The 20,565-nt window shown below is 32.6% G+C and overlaps 2 protein-coding genes across 5 annotated transcripts; one reads left to right on the plus strand and one right to left on the minus strand.

The window, feature by feature from the left end:
• Positions 1-7,340: 7,340 nt before the first annotated feature.
• Positions 7,341-12,031, minus strand: LOC128186080 (uncharacterized). Of its 4 annotated transcripts, none has more exons than XM_052855807.1 (9): positions 11,896-12,031; positions 11,517-11,622; positions 11,086-11,204; positions 10,886-10,960; positions 10,675-10,794; positions 9,894-10,022; positions 9,400-9,483; positions 9,111-9,186; positions 7,344-7,890 (listed from the first exon to the last, which is right to left on the minus strand). In XM_052855807.1, the coding sequence occupies exons 1-9, from the start codon at positions 11,911-11,913 to the stop codon at positions 7,865-7,867; spliced, it is 753 nt and encodes a 250-aa protein (XP_052711767.1). In that variant the 5' UTR covers positions 11,914-12,031; the 3' UTR covers positions 7,344-7,864. The 4 variants fall into 4 exon arrangements, with proteins under 4 accessions (XP_052711766.1, XP_052711767.1, XP_052711768.1 ...); XM_052855808.1 differs by lacking the exon at positions 11,896-12,031 and adding an exon at positions 11,816-11,893 and having other exon boundaries at positions 7,345-7,890; XM_052855806.1 differs by lacking the exon at positions 11,896-12,031 and having other exon boundaries at positions 7,341-7,890; positions 11,517-11,889.
• A 125-nt stretch (positions 12,032-12,156) lies between these two features.
• LOC128186079 (uncharacterized) lies at positions 12,157-20,158 on the plus strand. Its single transcript, XM_052855804.1, has 13 exons — positions 12,157-12,559; positions 13,163-13,288; positions 13,467-13,564; positions 14,521-14,717; positions 15,319-15,436; positions 15,600-15,747; positions 16,019-16,191; positions 16,479-16,674; positions 16,898-16,975; positions 17,133-17,276; positions 17,571-17,767; positions 17,862-18,153; positions 19,280-20,158. The coding sequence occupies exons 1-13, from the start codon at positions 12,164-12,166 to the stop codon at positions 19,613-19,615; spliced, it is 2,499 nt and encodes an 832-aa protein (XP_052711764.1). The 5' UTR covers positions 12,157-12,163; the 3' UTR covers positions 19,616-20,158.
• Positions 20,159-20,565: the final 407 nt, after the last annotated feature.

Below are 20,565 nucleotides of genomic sequence, written 5' to 3' on the forward strand. Positions count from 1 at the left end.
ATATAGGTCTAGTTTGTTTTTGGGTACGATCGAGCAATTTTTTAGTACAATCAAGGATTTGTTGAGGAGTTATGCCCCTTGGACTTAGAACATTTCAACTTTTTGCAGTTTCGTTCATTTTATTTGCAGATGTCTTCAAGGGAGGGGCATTAGTGTTTTTCTTGTTTTATTAGTTTTTACAAAAAAATTAACACTTATTTACGGTCGAGTTAGATACCTTTTACAGAAAATGAAGATGAGAAAAAAGACGAGACTTTTTCGTGCAGATCGACTCAGTACTTTTTATCAACTGTTATCAACTGTTGAATCTCATATTCCTGATCGAATAAGTGCTACTCCGGTGCTTCTCCTTACCCAAATATACTCACATGGACCTGAAGATGATGACAAAATGGATTTTAAACGACTCGTTTGTTATTGCTTATTAGGTTTGTCTTTTTAAAAGATATTTGTAATCAAATATTATCCAAACCTGTTTAGCATATAAAAAAGAAGTTTGTTTCAAAGGTGTAGCCTCCCGGTAGGCCACATGCATTGCTTATGTTATACTCTCGAAAAGCTTGTTTTTATATAGTCTACAAGGATTCTTCGGAAATTATTGAGACAACACATAAAATGTGCTTTCGAATTTACGAATTTGGAAAAAAAAAATGGCATAAACATCGAAGAAAGTCTAAAGGAACCCATAAATTTAATAGCTAATTGATCATATTATATTAAGGATATGTGAACCTGACATGAAACTAACTGAATAATTGAAAAAGACTGTTTAAACAGACTCTAATGGATTCGCCTTTGACGAAAAAGAAAATTTAAGTAATATATAAATGAGTTCGTTTCCATGGCAACGACCTTCAAACTTACCCATGTTCAAACAATTGGAACGATAAAATAAACGTAAACACTAAATTAAAATGTCATAAAAGACACATTGACAATTATCTAGAAAACTTTTCTTACCAAAATATTAAAAATGTTAATAAAATATTTCATTTACTTGAAAATGGATTATTGGAATTCCTTTCATAAAATCCGCTATTTTAGTTTAAATTCCCCTGACAACTAAAAAAGTTACATTTGTTTTACGTGACCCGAGCTAGAAAAATTGCAAAAATTGCTATTTCCTATATAAATGTTATTAAATGTTATTTTGAAGATATGATAAAAGGCAACAGATTAACAATAAACAATTGGTATGTTTACTCAGTGATATATATAGCGCCTGAATTGCATCATTTTTAAAGTGAGGGGATATACTTATCCAAATAAAATGAGAAACGAAAAAATAATTAAAATAATAAAATAAAATATAAGAACTAAGTTCAAAAATCATGAAAATCCTTTTCCATGTGTCTGTACATGTACATTGTTTGTGTACAGTACCGATCAGACCCAACCTAACAGAAAGTAAACCCAAACTTAACCCTGGGTTTACTTTCTGGGTTGTATATCTGTTTATTAGTTTGAGTCGTTCCGAATGATTAATTGAACAGTGTTGTTTTTTTTACTTACATTAAGCGGTGGATATTTTAAGATAAAATTATGACCCTTAGGGCTGTCAAAAATTCACAAGGAAGAATGTTTTTATTTTTATTTTTATGTAGTTAAGTATAAGGATAAATGATATCAAAACACAAATAGTGTGTAATATCGTACGTTGTTGTTTAAAATGTTAGATTCACGGTCGTAATCGACTGCAGGATTTAAATTTTCTTCGCTGTTTTCCGGTATTTCGGTATATACATGTACATGATCTGCTCGACCACCTTGAAAAACATTTTATTCATTTTCTGCATACGAAGAGTCGGGAATGAATCTTTGTCTGCCGAAAGCTTGTTCTTCTGAAACGACGTTGAGTCCATGTCCTATATCGTGCCCCTGCAAGTCACAGGTATTATCATTCCCATTTCGACTAAACACTGGGGATAGGTAGTGCGAATAATCTGTATTAAGTTGTACATGTGCAACAGGAAAAGCTGTACCAATTCCATCAATATTTAGCGATTGATATTGTGCATGCCATTCACTTTCTATAAATTGACTTGTAACTAATTTCTGGCGGAAAAAATTTGCAAGCAACAACAAAACAAGACACAAACTTCAGACAAGCCCACAAAAATATCGATTTTCAGCAAGTTATTGCTGCTGGGGATTATTTTCTCTTCAGTATCGCTTATTTTTTGTGAATTCACTGATGAATCTTCAGTAATGTACTGATGAAAAAACGTTTTATTCGCTAACGAAGCGGTTGTAGAACTCGCCAAATATGTCAACTTTCTGCATATATTTATGTTGAACCTATTGATAACAAAATTAATTTAGAATACTGTAAATTCCTTATATTACGCGAGTACGTAATTCCATGATCCCGCTGGTTTGTATCAAATCGCGAGAATATAAAATCGCAAACGTTGAACTTTTCTCCTTATTTCTTATAGTTTTCACCTCTCTGAAAATAATGGCGAGATTTTAAAATCGCGAAGGATGCTTCTCGCGATTTTACGCGGATATTAAATCCTCGTGTTTAATAAGGAATTTACAGTATATAATCTTTACGAACTGTTAAGTCAGGATAACAATTAATTCTTTTTAAAAATAAGAATTTAATGAACATACTTGGCTTTTAAGAAATTGATCCTGTCAAATGTAAGCATCCAAAAGAATAATGGCGGTCAGTTTCGAGGCAATGACATATATATCGGCAGTCTTCTCCAAAAGTAGGATGGATGCATTTTTGGGAGCAATCGCTACCAAAGTAGCCATTGTCACATTCTAAAATATAATACTTACAGGGTTTATTTTAAAGTAGATCCAGTGTTCTGTGATGTCACACTTTTTTGTAAAACTTTTATCACATGGATGTAATTAGAATTATTGGTAGGTTCAAGATATTTTCGCATTTAATTTTATCCTAAATTTCCAAACTCTTATATATCTTATCTATGCAAAGGGGAAATAACTCTTTTTCTGACTTTTCTCTCAGTTGTATGTCTAAATGCTATTTGTTTTTCTTATTTTCAAATGTTTTTGTAATTTTAGTTTTCTGATAATGTTGACGTTTAAATTAAACAAGAAAAACAAATTTCTGCCTTCAAGATTTTACTTTTAACAAAAAAAAAATACTGTTTTCTAATGCTAAAATATGCTTTAGTTTATGTTTATCTGGCATCTCAAAAAGTGTGATGACATATATATTTTTTCAAACAATTGATGATATTTAAGTCTATTAAGTCGGAATCATTTCGGTTTTTCAACTTTTCTCAGAGAATTTTACGAGTAGGGAGCTACATGTACCTTAAACCCAACAAAATTAATTATGTTTTAATTTATGCATTAATGTGCTCTATTTTTACAGATAAAATATTTGTATACCTTATAGCAAAAGCTTTCTATCTAATTGGATAATTATATGGATCGTGTTTGAAAAAAATAAATGATTTATTAACGGTTGGCATTCTAAAATCCTTACTTTCGCACTCCCTAGTTGTTCTATTCAACGAAAAACCAAACAGTAGTCTTCTGTTCCATTTACCCTAAAATGATATAATAATTATACTGGTTAACTCTTCAAAAATATTCAAAGTATAGTATTACTCCAAGAAAGTTTTTAAATGCACTTACCCTGTGTACAGTGTATATGCTGTTTTCTATGAATTTAGATAAATCGATAAATACAAACACCGTTACAAACGTAACCATCATCGGCCGCTAAGGAATACCAGGATACAACAAAGTTTTATGACTAATATTTTATTTAACCGCACAACTGTCTTTCTGCTTTTAAATTGTACTCATCATCAAAGTTTATTTTATTGAAAAAAGTATTCGATAGTTATATGTGCTTGAATGATTCCAGATATCGATGTTCAAATGCGATTATTGTATAAACCATATCGTTGTTTAAGGTGTAATATCCCTCTGGTAATTAATTTTGCCAGATATTCAAAAAAAAAATCATATTGATTTTCATCAAAGTCAATATAAATCAATTCATAGTAAACAAAGTTGAAGTGATAAACCGCTGCAGATTTTTCAAAAGTGATTAGAAAAAGAAAAAAATTACTATCGCAGCTTAAAATTAAAACTCTAAAATGAATATAAAAATAATATATAGTTATACACATTTTCAATTCATATTCCAAAATATATTGAAGCCCTGTATTTTAGTTCATAATAGCACTTTGTTGTATAGGTTTGCAACAAAAATTGCTTCAATCAGCAAGTATAATATATCTTTATCATAGACCAATAAAGGTTGTACATACATGTTTTACATACAGAGCATGATAAAATGCCACCGTTTCTAAATTATCAGATAAGGTAATAGTAAATGGATCTATATGTATAAGAAATCCTATAAATGTAAACCAGAGCATTTTGTTATAACACAAAAAGGGGTCAAGTGAATAATCTTCCAGTAATTGGTATGACATAAATATAGGGATATATTGTCTTGAATCTAATGAGATATTGTTTTTTTTCTAAATTTTGTTTTCCCATATCTATTCCCTCTAAAAAGAACAGCCTTATTCAATTTTAAACATTTAAAATGTTGGGGGGTTGGGGAGGAATAGTCATGTATATATTGCCTCATTAATAATTTATCATTATGATACATTTCTTGTAATATTTTGTAAACGTTTTCTTTACCTTTTTACCCCCGTGCTTCAAAAGAGCCCTGGGGTTCAGTTCGATCCGTTCAAATTTTCTTTTTCTATATTTGAAATTAAATAAGTTTACACAAACAGAGTGATATTATTTTCTACAGAAGTTACCTCTCATATCAGAGGGACATTTGAGCTTAGCCCCCCCCCCCCTTTAAATATAACAAACATGTAATCAACACTGCATCTTAACGCTTGCTTGGCTCTGACCAGACTTTTATACATGTACTACAATGCATTACTGATAATAATTATAATGATCTGCCGGGTTTTCTCAGGTACTTTGAATCATTGTCAACCTGCCAGGTTGAAAGGAGTTAACTTGTATTTACATCGAGTGGTATGAATTATTGCCTGTTGTTAGGTCTAAATCGGCTGAGCTTTTCCACGCAGCACTGTTCAGGCTTGCTATGAAAATATCAACAGATTTAATTTAAACGTTCATAAAACGATGCATCTATTATTACAAAATATTTATGTAAAGTTATTTTATTCTGATATAAAAAGATATTATATGAAACAGTACAGTAAATGCTACTTTGTAAAACACTTAGTGTAGTCCCCTGAATTGATGGTCACGTGATATGTGTTGATAATTCTCCCGAGTGGAGGTCATACACAAATTTCAATATAACAACGGCATACCCTTATTTTAATTAAAATTTTAAATGATGATTTATTCTCTAAAAAATAACTATATGCCGAATCAAGGCATAGTAGATAGTCTTTAATGGTATAATATTTGTTATATGACTATGATCCGTTCATTTATTAAATGCATTTTCTCAAGTTAAAAAAAATAATCGATCCGCCTCTCTCTACAAAATTAACAATATGAGGTCACATCGACAAGTGCACCGCGATCAGTCTGTTGTTAATATTTATCGTTGTTGGACTTATTTGACTACAAAGTTACACGCATAAGTAATTTTTAATGTAGTTTAATGTTTTCGTACCCATAACAATTGGAAATTACGTTATTCATTTGCATTTTTGACGACTTGTTGTTTTGTGTGATGTCATAGTTAACATTTCCCGTACTTTCTGGTCGGTGCAACCACAAAGTAAACCTTAAAAGTGCTGTGCAGGTTCTTTTGTATTATTTTGATTCAATGAAGGAAGTCCCAAATTGCTTTTTAGATTTTTTATTTTCTTTCTATACTGTAAGTGAGAATATTGTCTTTGTAATGTGGTTTGTTGATCTGTATGATATATTAAGATGATACTGGATTGCTCATCTAAAAAAGTTCAAACTTTGTGTGGTTGTGTTAAAAGTGTCGTAATACAATAGTCTGATCACAGCTTCTGTGATCAGAATATTCAAAGAGTTTTACAGAAAAAGACATGTGTACGTTTCTTACGGGGATTTGTGATACATTTAGCTAACTTTGACATGTTTATCTATTCAGAAAGTTTTAAGAATAAGACGAGAATAGTAATTTGGTTGTTAAAAGGTTATTTACAACTTGAACAAAATACATCACCATTTTTGCCATTTGCTAGGATGTTAATACCCGTTTCCGAATGTATATTTTGTTAATAGTTTTTCGATAATCAAAAATACCTTGAAAAAAAAAACCGCTCCACCCCCCCCCCCAAAAAAAAAAAAAAAATAAAACGTACAAAACTTTTGGGATTAATAACTCTTCTTTTGGTTCAAAAGTATTTAAGTCATGTACACAAAAAATCCCTTCAAATACTTGTAATTAATGGATAATAATCGATTTATGTGAAACATCCCTCCAGAACATGCATACCAAAAAAAGTGTGAAGTACGCTACTCCAATCCGCTAGATGGGGTGGAATGGTACATGTATGTTTGGTATAGTATCATCAGGGGGAAATCGGACAGTCAGATAAAAACTTTTTAAGAAGAATATTTCAAAGATATCAGAAAAGCTCTAACAAGCTCTCTACACAGATAACCTTAAAGTAAATAAGCAGCACTAAACACACCGACAATGTGCATTTCACAAGTAACTGAACATAGTTAAACATTCAGGTAGGTCAAGGACTGTTTACATTTGATAAATCAATACCGTGCACCGTAGTTACGACACTTTTTCAATTGAGGTAGGTACAAACCTTATTTCAATATCCAAAATTTTAACATAAAATTGTTTTAGATATCTAAATGTGCTATATAGTTTGTTTGTAGAATTCAAATAACGTATGGTATTAATTTCCTTTTAAAAATGAAAGTACATTATATGTTTCTATATGTAAAATACAATTCTATAATATTTATAACAATTAGTTTGACCGTCTATGATTGTAAAGTAAGGAATGAAATAAAACCCATTATTTTATTGAAAGGTGTTTTATTGTATTTGTTTTTGAACGCACAACCCTCTTTGTAAAATGAAAAATACTGGCGCGGACCCAGAATTTTTTTTCGGGGGAGTGGGGGAAGGGGGTAATTGAAAGGTTACAGGGAAATGTCTGCATATGTTTACCGAGGGGGGGGGGGGGGGGGGGGTTATTTTCGGTAGTTTTTCAATGAAATATTAAGAAATGTGTTTTGTCTATAACAGAATCGTATTTTGTTGTTAGATACAATGGTGCAATTAACTAAATAATTAAAGGTTACTGAAAATACATACACAGCAAAATGTGCCACGTACGTATCACATACGTTAAACATGTGTGATACGTACGTGATCTCACGTACGTTTAACGTGATTTAAGTACCACGTGTGTTTAACGTACGTTTTAAACCGTACGTGGTACATACGTTACACGTATGTTTAACACACGTTGTAGATACCTTACGTTTAACGTACGTGGTAAATACCATACGTATCATATACGTGGATCATAACGTGCGTTTAACATATGTATATCTTTTATATGTATATTTAATGTGACTCGAATCTCATGTGTTTCTCATAACATGCAACATGTATGTATATATTCTATATATAAAAATATTCGAGTCCCATCTGTATACGTAACAGACACATGATCCAGGTCTTTGATTAAATGTCTTCAAATGTTTCTTTTGTCTTTCAGTTCAAGTTGTTAAAATCCCTGAACTCCCTGCTTTAGGCTCTTCAAATAACTATTTTACTTCCCCATCAATGGAACTACATGTAATCATGTGTCAAACCATCTGCTAATCTAAAATTACAATAAGAAGAAAAAACAAATTTTCACAATTTAAATTCTGATTTATTTTTCTTTACAGTAACACTAAACAGTCACTCTTCGGTGTTTCCAGAGTTTTCTGAAAATAAAAAAAAAACATGACTGCAAGATAATTTTTTTTTATCATAATGTGTTAACACAATGTTATCTTTTTTATATAGTCCTAAGTATATGTATTGAGCATTCAAAAATGAGGCCCCAAATCCTTATTTTTGTCATGAACAGTATTTGGCAACCTTACACAAGGTATTTCTCAAAACGAGGCTATTGTGACCTACTTATGACTGTTACATCCCTTTCCATATGATGAACCAGCTGACCAAGTTTGAAAGTCCTAGTCCACCCAGTTTAAAAGATATAGCACAGACAGTATTTGGTAACGCTATGCCAGGTATTTTTCAAAACGAGGCTATTGTAACCTACTTTTGATTGTTACATCCCTTTCTATATGATGAACCAGTTGACCAAGTTTGAAAGTCCTACTCCATCCAGTTTAAAAGATATGGCACAGACAGTATTTGGTAACGCTATGCCAGGTATTTTTCAAAACGAGGCTATTGTGACCTACTTATGACTCTTACATCCCTTTCCATATGATGAACCAGCTGACCAAGTTTGAAAGTCCTACACCATCCAGTTTAAAAGATATAGCACAGACAGTATTTGGTAACGCTATGCCAGGTATTTTTCAAAACGAGGCTATTGTGACCTACTTATGACTGTTGCATCCCTTTCCATATGATGAACCAGCTGACCAAGTTTGAAAGTCCTACACCATCCAGTTTAAAAGATATAGCACAGACAGTATTTGGTAACGCTATGCCAGGTATTTTTCAAAACGAGGCTATTGTGACCTACTTATGACTGTTGCATCCCTTTCCATATGATGAACCAGCTGACCAAGTTTGAAAGTCCTACACCATCCAGTTTAAAAGATATAGCACAGACAGTATTTGGTAACGCTATGCCAGGTATTTTTCAAAACGAGGCTATTGTGACCTACTTATGACTGTTGCATCCCTTTCCATATGATGAACCAGCTGACCAAGTTTGAAAGCCTACTCCATCCAGTTTAAAAGATGTGGCACAGACAAGTTTGAGAGGTACAAGAAAATATAAATTTCTATCAGAGACAACATTAGATGCCAAACAAATTTTGATATAATTTGGCCCAAGAAAGCTCAAGTCAGCTAAGAGCTAAGCTTTAGCATTATAATTTATTAAACATATATCAATGGATATTCTAAATGAATTGGTTTAAACATTGATTTTAATAAATTAAAAAAAAGATGTTTTTACCTCTTGCCCTTTCAGTTCTCCTCTTATCAATTTCTTCTAATCTTTCCCATTTCTGAGGCCTTCCATCCTTTTCAATCTGAAATGTTAAAAACAAATACAGTTTTGCAATATTTTATTTGGAATTCTTTTAAATCTATGAGCATCTTTGCTTTAAAGAAATGATTTCCAAATTTGAAGTTTACAATTTTTTTTTTAAAACAATCAAACTATAAACTGTTTTTTAAAATAATTATCATAATGATTTAATTGTTACTCCATGAAAAATTGAAAATGTATTTTGATAACTTACTTCTTCCCAAAAAGACCTAAATTCCGCCCAGAAAGATGCCGAAGTCCCATCGTTAAAGTACCTCTTCTTGTGAAGAAAGTGTCTCTGAAATTAAACAAGATTAACAATGAACAATCCAGATGATTGAAACAATGTCTCCTTTTCCTTTTAGTTTCCACAAAAGTAGATGTTCTGATCCCAACAGGTCTCTCTCTCTCTCTCTCTCTCTCTCTCTCTCTCTCTCTGTGAACTGCTTTTACATACTTCTTTAAATCCATCATTGCATATTGGTAATTAGAGCATAAACTTAACCAAGTAATATCAGTGGATCTAGACATAAGAGCTGCAGATGGATTATATAAAAAAGACAATACAAATATGGACAATGAAAATTGTCAAAGATCAAGGATGGTCCATCCTTTTTTCTGCAAGTTCTACATTTTTATATTAAAAAAAAAATTCTTATCATATAATTTTTTTTTCAAATATTTTGCTTACTGATTGTTAATACTTACCAACAGAATTGTTGCATGCATCCTTTCCTGGGACAGGGTGCATTCATCGGCCTTGGAGTAGCTGTGAAAGATGTCATAGCACAGCTCTCCAAGGCCTTTACAAGGAATACTTTGTTTGTCTGCCAGAATCTATGCAAAAATAAATTTAAAAAAACATGCATATATTTTAGCACTTTTTTTCATATATCAAGATGTAACCAATTAATATTAACCTTTTTGTTGTAATTTAACCAGTTGATCATAAAAAAAGGAATCAGGAATAGAGCATATCTGATATGTTTGTATCTACCCCCTCTATACACAAATACACAGGGAATTTATGCACTTTTCCTTCCAGTGATCTTGAACTTGCCCAAATGACCTTTGTTTAGACTTACATTTTACTCTAAGGTAAGCTGCATACACAATTTTTGTGTGAAGAGACTGATTTTGATATTCCATCATAAGAAAGGTCTATGGATGGGACACAATTGCACTGACAGAGTGACCCATAGATAAACAGACGGACAAGGTAGTTCTTATATACACACTCCCTCTCCCTTCCCATAAAAAAGAACTTTGTAGGGGGTATAACTATTTGTCACATACAAGTATTATGGAGAGTTGGTTTTTTTTTTAAATTTTAATGCTAGAGAATTATACATACATTCACCTACTGTAAATCCTGAACAAATCTTTACACATACAGACTTTTTACAACTCATGTAAAATAAAGTGAACATGAAAAAGTTGGACAACAGATAGCAGTCAAACACACATTTTTTATCAAATGATTACACACCTTTCTCCTAAATTGATTCCTGAGCTCCGTGAATTTGTGTAATGAATGGGAGACCATTCCCTGGAATGCTGCAGGATTGGTTCTCATGTCGTCCATGGCCAGGCAAGTGTGAACTTCATTCTGAAATATTTACATTTATGCATACATAAATTTATCACAGATTACATTAAGCGGGAAGCCCCAGAGAACAATCAACCTCCAGATTGTTTACCTTAAAGTCATCACTTTTGACTTCCAGCCATGGGCGACATGAGAACCTACTTCTTAAATATAGGTTGAACCTCCTCTAAAAATGCATGTAAACACACATCCATGTGCATGAAACATAAAAATTATATAAAAAACTTTTATAAAGGCATATCAGCAAATGTATTTTAAGGTTTTGATATTGACAACAAATTAAATTTGAACCTTGCATGAAGCCGTGTTAATGTTGAATGCTTTGGCAGACGCAGGTGACTTGCCCCTCAGCTCTGCCACTTCTCTTCGCAAAAGGGCAACATCACCTGTGAGCTTGTCCAATTTTCTAACTGCAAATATAATATGCTATATATGTACATATAATGAACAAAAATGACGCTTTTGAACATTTTTATCGAGTAACATGGCGTGTTTTAGCTTCAATTCTTAGCAATTTTTTTTTTTTATATAACGTGTTATATATAAAGACCTGAACACTGCATATAAATCTAAAAAAAAAATAATAATAAAATGCTAATACTGTTCCCAGATTTACAGCTATACAACAAACATATAAAGTAACGCTTGTGTGATTTATAGTATTGTTTTGTATTTTGAGAACAAAAACATGAAAAATATTTAGGCTATATATAAAATCTTACTTATTTCATCTGTTCTGTCATTCCTGACACTGGCCGGAGGATTAAGGAAAAGATCCTGGGAACCACCTGCAACTGACTCCGTCTCAGGAATAGTCTCTTGGGAATCCTTTTTAGGATAATACAAAATAATTGATATAAAACGAAAAACTAAACATTTGCCTGGTCCTTGTAAAAAGGTATGACACGAATACATAACGTTACATATATGTGTAGGGGCCGGGGGTAAACAACTTTAAAATATATATATACTGCACTGATAGAGTTTACATTGACTTAAAAATACATAAATTCAAACAAACCATTTGTAAATATCATTTTCAAATACATTAACACACGTCAAACACAGCTGACATTTGTTTTGGACCTATTTATAACTCACCGCAAATGCGTCTATCATCTTCGGATTTTCCCTTATGACGTCTGCTTCTAAAGGGTCCGTAAGGGATGTTGTAGTCGTGTATCTTCGACTTGCGCATTATTTAAAACTCACTTCCGATAAAATATATCACTTGTTGTGTTTTATATTTAATAACGTTTACAATATTTGTTAGGTCTCCTTTTCAAGCGTAACTGGGTAAACGCAATAGTGCGTCAATGAAAATTGCTACGATACACCCCTACGGTTCTCAGTGAAACCAATGTAAACAATGATGGCGGGCGCGGATCCCGCAGAAGACTTGAATTGCAATGTATGCAATTTTCAAACAAATAGAAAAGCATTTTTTCACCGGCACATACAATCTGAGAGACATAAAAATATGGTATTTCTTCAAAATGAGCAGCATTCTCCGACAACAGAGGATACCGTATCTTCAGAAAAATGCCAAGAAACTTCCGCAGAACTTCTACTGTCAGAAGACGAGACTGAATTACCGTCCGATGAGTATAGGCCTAGCAATCATGAAAACAATGAAACAACCAACAGTGGACATGCTAGATCGTACACAACATCAGATTCGCAAACCCAGGGAGATTGGTATCCCTTCACATCAAAGATTGAAATGCTGTGCTACATTTTTATGAGTTCCGCATCTCATCCTGTGGTAAGTTTAATTATATAAGCACATTATCCTCCTTCACATATAGACCTGCATGTACACACCTTATTTCATGGACATTTGCTTTATTTGATATGTAATAAAATTAACAAACCCAGTACTTTTTATCATCATCTTTCTCTCTCCCCCTCCCTCCCTCTCTCTCTCTCCCTCTGGTCCTACTAAATTAACAGAGAATGCTAAAGAACTCAAGAGAATCCTAGATACTTGTAACTCGTAACTCTATGATTATTTCATTTCCAATTAATAACTTTACTTTCAACGGCCAGCTCTCTCTTTCTCTCTCTCTCTCTCTCTCTCTCTCTCCTAAAAAAAATTGATTGGTACTGTACTGGCGTGCGACCAGTTCTCGCCGAGTACCATTTCTTGCCAGTACAATGTGACGTCATTTTTCGTCTATAATTTTATGTGTTGATAAAATGACGTCACAATGTACTGCAATAAATGGTACTGGGCAAGAACTGGTCGCACGCCAGTGAAGCTCTTCAGAATATAATTAAAAACATAATTACTATAGTAACAATGAGGTTCTTTTTTTTGAAAATTGAAAGGCAAATAAATTGTAAATCATTATTCAAAATGTTGTAGAGTGAAGAAATTGTCAAATTTCTGTTGTTCGTCCTGAGAGAAGCGGGTGTTCCTGATGTCCCATCTCTTCTTAAACTGAAAAACCTTCAGTTTGGGAATTTGAATTGGGAGGATATGATGACAAAGGTATCCACATAGTTTACATGTAACATTACATGAATTGGTTTATATAAAATTTATGAAATTATTAATATAATATATATATACCTTAGTAGATGAGATTCTCTTATACATAACATAATTTGTGGAATCCAACATGGCGTATATATACCTTATTATAAAAAGGTCATTTAATCTTTTTAAGGGGACAGACCAGAACGGCATTCCATTTTGGATTTTAAAACCGAAGGAATTATTAAAACTTTTCATTTCAAATCCAAAGGTGTCATCAAAAATTGTCAGGTAATGAGGACATTGATGTTAAATGCAGATATGTATACACTTAATTTTCTTCTAAACCCCTTAAAAATTACTTAAAGTTTTAGGTTTGATTTTTAATTCACTTGTAAGTTTTTTTAAACACGGACAAAGCATCGGGGGCAGCATAGATTTTTGTTTTGTGTAAAATTTACATACAAGTATAAAAAATTAAAGGATCATGGAGTCGCCCTCCACTATCCAAGGAGTACCGGTATGTAAATATTGATATGAAATACCATTAACAATAACTAATTTAAGAAGAAAATTAAGTTATATGTACAATGTAGACTGTTCTCCCCCTCCCCCTCCCACCCAATCCCCCCAAACTTTCCATTTTTTTCTACTCTGTTATTAATTTTTGTTTTGTTTTTATTACATGTTTTTTCTTTTCTTTCTCATTTTTTCCCTACACTTCATATACTTTTTTATTTTCAACCTTGGCAATTAACCATTATTTTTCTATTTTTTTATTTTCATTTTCCTATCATAAGCTATTTGTTTTGTTTATTTTTTTGCACTGTACCTCCTTCCAATGCTATTTATAATATTAATCTATTATACAAAATTCCATTGCAATATATATATATCTTATATAAAATTATATAATTACTCATATTATACCTTTACTACAGGAGAGAACATAAATAGGCATTGTGCCTGCTGTTCAATCCATTTCAATGTATTTATATACTTGAATAAAATACTTATTACATTAATGTAGACTAAGCTTACCCCCCCCCCCCCCCCTCCTTTCCGGTTAGGATTTTGGGAAGTTCCTCCTTTTTCTTTTTGTCAAGATTTTTTTTATGAGTTGCCCCCCCATCCCCCCCCCCCCCCCCCCGGCCCCCCACTTTCAAAAACATTGCTACCGTGCCTGCTAACTGAAACTCATACTCATAAACAATGACATGAAGTATCATTTAACATGTATATTATAGGAAACCGAACAGTCAAACAGGTGTGATATCTCATCCTGCTGATGCAGATAAGTGGAGGAATGGCATAAACTTTCCTGTGAATGAAGATGGGATACCTCCCACAGTTACCATGCCAATCAATTTATTTTTGGATGACACTTCAACCCATAGGAGTAAAAGGTGGCTACCTCTACATTGCATCCAAATGCAACTTTCAGGTACATGTACATTTTTGTATATTTACATTTGCAAATATGCTCCCTGATAAGAAACCAACAGAATAGAAAATTAAAAACAATATAAACTATGTGATATCGCATCTCAGTGATTTGTGAACTTTTTCATTTGCTTTTTAATTAAGTAATAAAAAGCAATTTAAAGAGTTCACATGGATATGTTGTTGGTTGGTCACATGATCAAATCCTGTGACGCCCAAATTTTGCTGTTTATTACTTATATTTACCTTCAAAAAAGACAAATCATTTAGAACTGTTGAAATTACTGAGATTTTAAGTTTACAATAAGACAAGCGATAAGCGGGTTCTATGATCATTGTGACGTCATGAAAAAGTTCATACAGAATTGAACGTCTTAGCTATTCTATAGGTTCATATAAGGAAGCATATTTGCAAATGTAAATATTTATATATAATCTCTTCATGCTTGTTTTGGTATATTATTAAACACCTCATTTGTGATATTAAATATAATAGTATGAATTCTTCGGATTCTCTCAAAATGTGATGACCAAGTTATTTTGAAATAGGGAAATTATATATTTGATGAAAAGTATCTTTTGCTTTAAAATACAACTTTCAGGTTTACCACTGTGTGAAAGAATGAAACAAAGTTCTGTGTTCTTTGTTGGAGCATCAGAGAAAGTAGAAATTATGGACCTGGGTCAGTTAGTGGTTGACAACATATTGGAGTGTGAAAGGTTTGACACATTTTGTTGGGTATTATATAATTCTCTTTCTGTGGTGAAAGTTCTTTTTCAAAATTCTTAATTTTATGAGGATAAATCTGTAAACTAAGGCCAGTATCTTTTTTTTCTAAATATATAAACTGTAAAATACATGTATGATACATTAATTTTCTAGGGAAGAGGTTGAAGCCTTTGATGCAGAAATGGGACAAGAATGCACCATTAAAACATGCATTGATGTAGTTGTGGCAGATTATGCTATGATGTCTTTTTGCGCAAATCATTTAGGAGCAGCGGCAAAGAAGTATTGCCCTAGGTGTTTTGTATGTTGCATTTACTTTTACACATTTTTTTGGACAAAGCTGTCATACTCAACTTTAAAAATAATAAATATTACAATTACAAGTCTTTTCGGTATCTCATGGATAGTATGAGGATGCAGAATATAAGGATAATTATTGTGTACTAATTTTAAGACAGAAATCAGAAAATCATTAGATATGACTATCCAGAGATAATTACTAATCATTAGGTGGTAATATGCAAACATTAAACTAAGTCAGCAAGAGTTAAGATTTTAACTGATTATTTCAGGCAGATGCTGACAATTTTGACCATATTTGTCAAAAAAGAGAGCCTGATGAAACACGACGCTCATTGAATATCCTGAATATGAGAAGTTTGGAGAAGGACAAGCAAATACTTCGTTCAGAAAAGGGAATAAAAGAGCATGACAACTGCTTTTGGGATGTCATAAATCCTCACAGGTACATGGATATAAAATAATTAATATTTTCTCCAAAGTATCCGCAAAATAAGAGTTGTCCTGAATATAGTATCAAATTTGTACTTTAACTTGAGTGGATTTTCATGGAAATACTTAAATTTCTCTCTGCGGGTGTATGGAAAATAAAATAAAGTTCACTAAATCATCTATAACTTAGTTGATAATAATTAATAGTGTTGGTTATTGTTCTATAAAGAACACATATTTTTTTCAGCCATCATATTTGAATTAACCAGCATTGTTTTTCAACTATTCTATTTATAATAGTGACATTCCTGTTGGATTACTCCATTTAATTCCTTTGGGATTAGCGAAACACCTTGTCAAATATATTGTTGACAGTGTGGACAACAACACATTAAAGAAGATGTCTGCACATCTTGATGCTGTTGTTCCTGGTGGCAGATTTTTTGAATTCTTCAAATACATGCACAGTCGCCAAGGAAAAGACTTTAAGTATTATGTAAGTTGTCCTTGTTTTGTTTTGCTTTTTTTTAGGAATGGGAGGGTGGAAGGGGTTATATATTTGTCATCGTATATCAATGACAATATATCTTTGTTAAAAATAGTTTGAGAACCTGATATAAATATTTGAAGAAAAAAAACCATTCCAAAATTGTATACACTGATCGAGTTAATTTACAATCCATATTGTCTCAATTATTTTATATTTATGATTATAACAGTTGCAGATTGCACCTTTCAACATGATGTTTGCTGGAGTTCCACAGAAATATGTAAAGATGATTTCCTGCTTGTCATTGGTAAATCCAATTTATGAAAATTGATTCTTGGAATTTAATCATCCTGTGCCAATTAAGCTCTGCAAGCAAGCTATATAGTACATGTATCAGTCTGTCATATATTATCTCCCTTTAGCCATAAATGTACATGAAATTTGATTTTATGATAATGGTTTAGATTCAGCTACAACTGCATAGTGAGAGCTTTGATGAAGATGATCTGCAGTATCTACAGTCAACCATTGACAAATATCTCTCCTATATCAAAGTTCATACACCTGAACTTCAAAGGAAAGCAAAGTCACATCTCCTTCTTCACATTGTAAGAAAGACAAACTTTATTTAAAGAATATATGGAATGCTTGTGTAAATTAGAGTGTAATGCTAATGGAAGACCTGTTTAATTAGAATACATGTGTTCATAAGCTGAGAAATAAATCAGATCATATCTTAACTATACTAAATAAGCATTCTATTCATACATTGCTCTAATAATAATGATTGATGCCTATATAATTAGATTGAGACTTTCAATTACATGTATCTAAGAATATTTGATGCAATTCTCATGATTCTTACCAAATACCGATATATTAAACACATTTGTTTTTTATAGGTTGATGACATAAGAAAACATGGTCCCCCTAAATTTTACATAGAGGATGCCTTTGAAAAAAACCATGGCACCATAAGGGATCAAATCTTCCTTCAGAATCAGAAGGCACGTAGCAGGGACACTTGTATCAAGTTTACCAAGCATACAATATGCCAACATATTTTGTCTGGGGGATATTTTAAGGAGTCTGAAGAATGGTTAGTATTAGGTAGTATTTAATTTACCGTTACTCGAATATTGAAAGGACTTATGACTTAAGTTGAATGGTGTAGCAGAAATATTTTATTGCAGGAAAAATGCTTCAGAACATGCTCTGCAGTTTGGAGGCATGGCAGAGATACAGAAATTTATGGGAGAGTCAGTCACCTCAGACAAAAAGATGCCAAATGGTACAGTCCGAAAACTATGCCGCCAGTCAAATAGACACACAATGACTGAGAAAATGACTGATGAGATGCTATCCCTGCTGACCTCCGACAATCACTCTCCAGATGACAAAATTCAGAGAGGATCAGCTATCACAGCAGGTGGTGAAATGGTCAATGCTGGTGACTGGGTGGAGTATGGGACACCAGGCGAGAATGTATGTACATGTATAACATTTTAAAGTGATTGTGGAGAATGAAGTAATTAGGAGCATCCTCATTTTTAGGTCACCTGAGTCACTCAGGTGACCTATTGCTCTCTGTTTTTGTACGTCATTGTTTGTCGTATGTTGATCATCAGTCGTAAACTGAACCAATTTCAACCAAATTTGGCATATAGCATTAATGGGTGAAGGCAAGTTTAAAATGTGAAATTCATGGCTCCTGTCCCTCTGGAGCCTGAGGGGTGGGACTAACACCATTTAAAAAAAAATATATTCTTCTTAACTATTGGACATCAAGCAGTCAAACTGCTGGCATGAATGTAATAATCATTGAGCTCTCTTGCAAAATTGTGAAATTCATGGCCCCAGGTTCAGGGGTTCTGGCACTGGGGTGGGGCTCTAATGATTACATAGTGAAAATGCATTAATTCTTTGAAAATCTTCTCCTCTGCTCTTGATCTAAGTACATAATTATGATGAGTAAGAATGCCTCTTCCAAAATTGTGAATTTCATGGCCCCTCAGTCATGGGTTCTTGTGTTAGGGCGGGGCTCTAATTATTATTACATAGTGAAAATGCATTAACTTTTTGAAAATCTTCTCCTTTGCTCGTGATCATTAAGCAGATGAACTCTTACATAAGTACATTATTATGACGTGGAAGAATGTCTCTTCCAAAATTGTTAATTTCACCACCCCTGGATCAGGGGTTCTGGTGTTAGGGCAGGGCTCTAATGATTAAAAAGGATAGGGTGGCGTAATTGGAACTGAATATTTATTTTTTGTACTTAAGAGTTGTTCAGTTATGTCACTGATTCTATGCTACAATATTTTAATTATTTTTTTATAATTAAGAAATTTTATTGGATTAAACAATCCCCGAGTATTTAAAAATAATGATTTCATTATTAATCATAATGCACATGAATATACATTGCAAAAGCCACACTGCAGTTACTCAGGTGACGGATAAGGCATGTCATATGGGCCTCTTGTTTAAAAATACACAGTGGTTATTTCAATCATGATAAAAAGGGAAATGTGAACAAATTGTTATCTGTGCATTAATTAGTCATCAATGCATTCATTGTTTCCATATGTATTGCTTACTGTTTTATCAGGAGAGCTGTGGAGTTTTCAAAGAAGGAGTCATAGTTTTGCCTACCAGAGGGCCTACAAAGATGATGGCAATAATACAAAAGGCCACAGAATGTTCGACAAGTTGTAATTCACTGGGTTGTCCAAAATTACATTTGGGAAATGAGGTTGTTGCCATTCATACAAGCAAAGTCATTAAAAGACTAAATGTTATGCATGACTGCCTGGGTGCAAAATGCAGCATACGAGACACTCGTGTAACAGAGAGGGTGGAGCAGGAAGAAGTGCTGACCAAAAAAGTTCATTTGCATCATAACTATGACCATGCATACTTTTTCAAAAATTTCTACATGCTTTAATAGTGATTATTGTTAATCTATATCTCTGTCCATGTCCAACTTTTGAAGTGGTTTCTGCAAAATTACATCAATGCATCTCGTTTAGTACCGTACATATAAGCAGCACTTTTGCTATGCATACCGGGTATATTGTATATTTAGTTTACTAAGTGTTATCTTTCAATATAAATATGAAGGTAATTCCAGTGGCTTTCATATATGAGTCGTTTTGTTTTTTCAAACGATGTGATAAATTTTCTTGCTAAAGTTTTGGGCATATCAACGATATTACAGTGTAATTAGATGATCATTTTAGATCACATGTATTTGAATTACCGATAAAGCATTGTACAAGACATACATTGTACATGTAGCATAGCCTGATTTTTTTTCAAAAGGAGAGGAAAACAATAAGTATGTCCAAAATCATGGGGAATTATATTTATTTGACTGAAAGGGTTGCTACATACTGCACTTATATCTATATTTTGCCAACTAGGCCCAAAATGTAAAATTTGTTTTATATAATTTGACTATGTATATAATTTATAGTTACTGCATGTAAGATTGTGTCTACCGTATATACCTAATTAAGATATTTATCTCATTTTTCTCTCCAAATTTTGCAAAAATAAAAATTTTTAACACTGTGTATATCCAACAATATGGACCAGGGTATAAATTGCCTGTTATATTTTCAATCCAAATAGATTTTTTTCTTGATTTAAAGAAAATCAACAGATCAATAGATTGACTTGTGAGATTAAAATTGCCTCATTGTTAAATTTGGTCTTTGAATTCTTTGGCCAGTGTGATCAAGCTGAATTAATTAATGCTCACTGTATGTTATAAATGTGCATATGTATGAATATTCTGCCTTTTTTAGTAAATTATATAGGAGTTGTTTTAATTGTCCAAATGAAAAAAAAATAATTTGACACATTTCTGAAAAGCTGGTTCTACTTAAGGAA

Source organism: Crassostrea angulata, chromosome 5 (genome assembly GCF_025612915.1).
Source record: "Crassostrea angulata isolate pt1a10 chromosome 5, ASM2561291v2, whole genome shotgun sequence".
Classification (NCBI taxonomy): Eukaryota; Metazoa; Mollusca; class Bivalvia; order Ostreida; family Ostreidae; genus Magallana; species Magallana angulata.

Coding starts and splice junctions, on each gene's coding strand:
- LOC128186080 (XM_052855805.1), bottom strand. CDS start 11,709: ATGTATTCGTGTCATACCTTTTTACAAGGACCAGGCAAATGTTTAGTT. Junction 10,961..11,085: donor TTAACACGGCTTCATGCAAG/GTTCAAATTTAA, acceptor ATGCATTTTTAG/AGGAGGTTCAACCTATATTT. Junction 10,023..10,674: donor GGAATCAATTTAGGAGAAAG/GTGTGTAATCAT, acceptor ATTTTTGCATAG/ATTCTGGCAGACAAACAAAG.
- LOC128186079 (XM_052855804.1), top strand. CDS start 12,164: ATGATGGCGGGCGCGGATCCCGCAGAAGACTTGAATTGCAATGTATGC. Junction 16,976..17,132: donor TGATTTCCTGCTTGTCATTG/GTAAATCCAATT, acceptor ATAATGGTTTAG/ATTCAGCTACAACTGCATAG. Junction 18,154..19,279: donor ATGGGACACCAGGCGAGAAT/GTATGTACATGT, acceptor CTGTTTTATCAG/GAGAGCTGTGGAGTTTTCAA.